The sequence below is a fragment of the Astatotilapia calliptera genome, chromosome 23 (genome assembly GCF_900246225.1).
Source record: "Astatotilapia calliptera chromosome 23, fAstCal1.2, whole genome shotgun sequence".
Lineage (NCBI taxonomy): Eukaryota > Metazoa > Chordata > Actinopteri > Cichliformes > Cichlidae > Astatotilapia > Astatotilapia calliptera.
In genome coordinates this window covers 24,119,879-24,125,878 of record NC_039323.1, presented here as the reverse complement: position 1 = coordinate 24,125,878, position 6,000 = coordinate 24,119,879, and the positions used below count along the sequence as shown (strand labels likewise).

At 42.0% G+C, this 6,000-nt stretch overlaps 1 protein-coding gene across 2 annotated transcripts in view; it reads left to right on the top strand.

Annotated features, from left to right (window-relative positions):
- Nucleotides 1–6,000, top strand: part of LOC113016881 (inactive dipeptidyl peptidase 10-like) — a 128,004-nt gene that overhangs the window by 64,703 nt on the left and 57,301 nt on the right. For both annotated transcript variants that reach the window (XM_026160045.1, XM_026160046.1), the window contains exons 2-3: nt 5,443–5,557; nt 5,731–5,826. In XM_026160045.1, coding sequence (XP_026015830.1) covers nt 5,443–5,557; nt 5,731–5,826 — 211 coding nt within the window. The remainder of the gene's footprint in view (nt 1–5,442; nt 5,558–5,730; nt 5,827–6,000) is intronic.

The following is a 6,000-nucleotide window of genomic DNA, read 5'->3' as shown; positions in this document are numbered from 1 at the left end:
GACAGACTGCTGGAAAACATGCAGTTTGATGTGTTTGATGTACGAACAAGGCTTCATGCTGTCTTCCCTTTATGCTTCTCCCTCTCAAGCTCAGAAGAAAGGCCACTTAGTCAGCATGTGACAGCTTCCTATTACAGTCCCCTGCAGTGTCGCTGCTGGAAACATCCGAGTGCTCGTCCGCAGCCGTCTCCTGGCCCCGTGCGAGGTTAAACTGAAAACCCTGCTTGCATCATTTCTTTCTCATCTTTTCTCTCACTTGTCAACGTCTTGGCTGCGGGTTCAACTTTCATCATCGGAGGCTGGAGTGAGGAATGATGTAAGCTGGTAGCTTCTTGAGAAGCTACGGTTCATTGGATGTCTTGGAATCCTTAAGCAAACTTTCAGCCTAAGAGCACAACGTGTGAAAGCTCAGATCAGATTTTCCACTTTAGCTCGGAGGATAATCACCACTCTGTCTAGACGACGGGAGTGTTATATGACCGTAAAAGTCAAAATTCAATCCTGACTGATGCTGGAGATGAACGCCGGCGAGTCTGCTCTATTTTTATATCTCGCTTCCATTAAAAATAGTGAATTCCTTCTAATGTTTTCTAAATGCACTCCCAAACAATAGGAGGAAATAAAGGGACTGTTCTTCCCACATCATTATTTTACAGACTGATCCATGTTGTGTGCTGGATGACCTGCATTTTTCTTTCTTTTTTATTCAGTCATTTCATTTTACAAAGAAGTGATTCACACACAAATCCGTATTAAAACAGCTGGATACCAATTATCCAAGTTATATTAGTTTTTATAATGTATTCATTTGCAGTATGCTGGAAGCTTCTCATCCATACACACACACACCGGCACAGTAAGCTTGTGTATTTACTCGTGTATCTTCATTCAGGTGTTAGAGTAGCAGGAGTCGGTGAGCCGATGCGCTTATCCTCCTTTTTTCCTCATTATTGCGCTACTTCTTTCTTTGTTACACAATATGTACATTTATGTCGATAATGATAATAAATAAAGCAATAACAATCACATTAAAAGAATAAGACTAACAAGAGGAGCTCCTCCTGACAAAGCAAACATGTTTGGCACAGGTTCAGACTCTGTTGTACAGGACACAGATTATGAAACAGTAGTTCATAAGTACATGCAGATATGATTTCTGTTTGCTTTGTGTCTCTGACTCTGTAGCCTGCTGATATTTTACCTGATTTTGTATCACTCTGCATGTTTTTTCCCTTGTTTAGTTTTAAATCTCGTTGTGTGATTGTGTGACACAGTTTTGTTTTTGTTGCATCTTTGCTTGTGTTTTATATCTCATTTTAGTTTTTGAACAGTTTTGTTTTTGTAGATATTCTCTGTATCTTTTTGTTTTTTATTGCAGTAGTTTTTGTCTCCGTTTGACACATTTTGCGTCTCTTCTGCTTATTGCATGTTTCAATTTCCTTTTAGCCAGTAGTTCAAGCCTTTCTTGACCAACGGTTACATGTAAAATATGTATAAAAATAAAAATATGATCACCTGTCCTCAGTAACTCACTGTACTATGTGACTTTTTGTTTGTGTGCCCTGTCATGAGGAAAACAATGGAGCTGATGAAGAGCAGGTGCCTCTCAGCATTGAGTGTGCACCAACAGGTGTTCATTATCACACTTGACCCGACTGTACCTGGTTCTGCATTATTAGGGAAGTGTTAAACATAACAGTGTGAAACCTAACCTCTCCACAGATTTTCTGTGGCCTCTGAAGCCAATGTGTTGAATGGAATGATTTACTCAAGGGCTCCGGAGGTCCATATGCACGTAAACTTGTGTCATAAAGTTCCTTGTGTGGTTGAGCTTAGCCCGGCTGTACGCCTTGTTTCTATTGGTCGCGTGAAGGTAGGTCACAGAGTGGGCAGCATGCGCGAGTACTCTTTGCTGGTGTGGTTGTGGGCAAGCAGTACCTTATGGTACTGCAAGATTTTAGTCCATTACAGCGTAGTTTGTTACCAGTTTTATTACTTTCTGGTTTTATTACCAGAAAGTAATAAAACAAAAAGAGGGCGAGAGCTCCCAGGGCCTAACTAAAACAAAAATGCAAAACAAAAGGCCTACCCAGCTGCTTGACAAAAGGTCAGTGAAAACATACAAAAGTGGCATCAACCGCATACCCTAGTGTGTCTAACAGTTTAACGCCTGCAATCAGTGTATAGGTACCCCAGCTTACCTGTCCAGCCTCCCACCACACATAATATAAAGAAGCCTGTTCACAAATGTTTGTCATAGCAGAACCCAGCAGCCACCAGCTGGCCAGGGAGCAGCTCATTTGTAGTAATCCTCGGCGTGTGATTGGCCAATAGACACATGCCAATCACTTCGAACTGGCCAATAGGTGGAGGCTTGACACCTGAAAGATAAATAGAACACAAAAGCAAAGCCACACCTCTTGGCACGTAACAGTGGCAAAACTTAAGGGGAAAGAAACAGGCTTTCCAACCGCATAAAAAGACAGGTAGTATTGTTACAACAAAGGAATAATCAACCAAATTTCTTTGATTAAAAAAAAACAATATCAAAGTTTGTCTTCCATGATTTTTCTCATTTATAAAAAAGTTCAGCTACCTACCTTGAAGTTCTTAAATTGACCTCTCCCCTTAGAGGTCGCCACAGCAGATCATCTAGTGCTATCTCACCTTATCTCACCTCTGCCACACCACCTCTGCATGTCCTGCTTCACTAGAGCCATCAAACTCCTCTGCCTGGCAGCTCTGTCTTAAGGATCCTTTTCCCAGTATATCCTATCCTTCCTCTGCCCTCTATATACTCATTTCTGATCCTGTCCATCCTTATCACTTTTCATCTTCAGCTCTGCATCCTGTCTTTTTGCCGCCGTTTGCAAATCGTACATTAGATCTCAGAAGATCTCAAACACACAGTCACAAAAGTCACAGAATCAGTGAATGTGCAAATGATTTTCATTTTCAAGTCTCCACTACAGGATATCAGAGGTGCCCTACATCACGCGTCACACTGGTGTTAGTCACAGTGCAGCTGTATAAAGGACGAAGCTTTGATAGATTTGGTGGAGTTGCAGGTGATGAATTTTTCAGAACCATGAGCGCTCAGTGGACTTACAAATCTCACTCTGGCCCTGTGATGAAGACAAGGAAACTTATTGTATTTCTAAGTTCTCCCAGGTGTCTCAGATCCATAGAGCCTGAGGCTGTTCATTAAGGCCTCAAAGTTGTGGAGCTCTTACTGACTGAACTTATATATTTTTTCCTGGTTAAAATCAAAAAATGGGAAATGCTCAGGGGGCTAAGCTTCACTTTCAAAAAACTTTAAAAAAGAAAAAAGAAGAAGAATCTGAAAACTGGCTGCTAGTACCAAGCTCAAAGGTAGCAAAACAAGGAGTTAGCTATTAAATCAGCTTCAGTGCTCTGGAAATTTTGTGTTAACTTCACAAATTCATATTAAACTAAAATGTAATTGAAACCTGGAGATGTATTGTTAATGCTCTACAGCATAGGTGTCAAACTCTGGCCCGCGGGCCAAATTAGGCCGCGAAGCCATACCAAATTACTATCAGAGCTGGCCTACTGGTATTATACAGCTAATATATATATTGTTTAGTATTAAGCTTTGCTTGTTCCATATTCAGTTTTTCAGCTAAACTTGTTTGAGTCCATAAGAAAAGATTCATTCTTATATCTGGAGGAAGATTTTTTTTTTTCAATAAATATTAACGTTAGCCCGCGACTTTGTTCCATTTTGAATTTTGGCCCACTGTGTATTTGAGTTTGACACCCCTGCTCTACAGCAAGTATCACACAGTAATCTGGAGCCAGGGGCTCAGTTCATACATGATTTTTAAGCCTATGCAGTCTCTCTCTGCTATGTTTGATCTTTTTATGATGGTGGTTGGAGCACGCTCAAGCATCTCAGTCCCAAACGTCCTGTAGATGTTCAGTGTGAACACCACAGCATCAAATTCAGTGAGCCTTTATTTCCTCTCTCATTTTGAAAGAGAGCACAGATTACAGCCAGAGCGTTCTCACTCCCGAGGCGTAACATGTCGACGTTTTGTCTCGTCCCGCGGCGTTCCTGAGGAACGCGAAAGGAGACCTTCGGCGTTCTTAGGGTACGCGGCGGGTTATGGCTGGAATCCAGTGCAATGACGCTCCCGCGGTAATAGACGTTCCAGCCCTGTATTCCAGCCCTAAACCTAACCTTATCCCTAGCCCTAACCATAACCTTTTTCCTGACCTTAACCAGGACTTTAATGATGTCAAATAGCGTGTTTCTAAGCGATTTGAAGAAAAAGAGCGAACATGTGTAGATTCAGTCCAGAGGGTTCTCATATTTCCTCTGTTTTCCGAGGTCGTCATTTAGGAACGTGGTGGGTAGCCGAAAACGTAATATGGTGACGATTTGTCACCTAGCGTAAAATGTTACGCTTTGGGAGTGAGAACGGGTTGTTACAGCAGAGCCACAATTTTCTGTCCATCATTTAGTTAGAGTGAAATGGCCAAGGTTTCTTTGTCCTGTCTTCCTTTCCTCACCCCACACCAGTGGCAGATGGCTGTACCTCCCTGAGCCTGGCTCTGCCGGAGGTTTCTTCCTGTTAAAAGGGAGTTTTTCCTTCCCACTGTCACCAAAGAGCTTGCTGATAGGGGCTCGTCTGATTGGTGGGGTTTCTCTATTTTCTCTGTATTATTGTAGAGTCTTCACCTTACGATATAAAGCACCTTGAGCTAACTGTTGTTGTAATGTGTCGCTATATAAATAAAATGTAATTAAAATGAAGCATCAAACTTTATTTTGCTGGAGAAAGGTACAATTTTTGTATTTTTCCTTCTGTACACCAACACAGCAGAGTTTAAAACACTCAAGATGTGACTGACGTGGAAACCTTCAGCTTTAATTTAAGTGGTTTAATGACACTTTTGAATTAACTGTTTAGAAATTACAGCCATTTTTATACAAAGTATCCCATTTTTCAGAATGATCAAAAGTAACTGTATTAAGTTAAGAGTTGTGTGTGTGGTTGAGGCTTGTGGGGAGCTTCAGGGCAAATCCCTAACTGGTCCACAGCACCTCCAACTCACAGTGAGCTGCCAGCTGGTGCCAGATGTCATAAGACACCTTCACAGGTCTTACAGAGCCCATTTCTTTATATCAGTACTGGGATGATATTTTATTGTCAGCGCCGTGTAAAAAAAGTTTTCCTAGTTTGGTCTGGAAGAAGTTACACAAATTCAAACTCAGCCACATGCAACACCTCTGGGATGAAGTGCAAGCTGGACCGCATTAAACAGCATCACTTCTGACTGAATGAGAGCAAAATCCCACAGCGAGCGTAGAGGCTGTTAGGACTGCAGATGAATTCTCGCAGTGTTCGAGTGACTCACACACAGAGGCACAGTTTCTGATGATTAGTGTTTGTTTCTGACTTTCTGTGTTTGCAGGAGTATGTGGACGTCAGCCCTCCGCAGAGGAACTGGAAGGGCATTGCAATCTCTTTGCTGGTGATCGTGGTGGTCTGCTCGCTCATCACCATGTCTGTGGTCGTCCTCACACCCGGTATGTCAGCCTGTGGAGAGAGACAGGATGATGTTTCTAGCTTTCTAAACCATGCAAATATGTGTTTGTCAGAAGTACATGAATATGCTTTATAAGACACTTATAATCTGCAGCTCTGCGTTGGATGAATCTCTCACTGTAACCTGGAGTTCACCCATTTATTTGTTTTCCAGTTGAACTTCCCGGCAGCAGCAAGTCCAGGCTGACTGTAGCAGATCTTTACAAACCAGAGTTCAGCATTCACGACCCCGAGGCCAAGTGGATTAGCGGTGAGTGTTTACATGAAAAAAAAAAACCACACAAAAATCCTGACACAAACAAAGATGTGTGTTGCTGAATATTTCGAGTCTGAGGTTTTAATCCTGCACAGAGTAGCAGCGTTTAAGTCTCCTTTTACAGAAAGAGAAGGAAAGGTAAACTCACGTCGTATATAAAAGATGGAC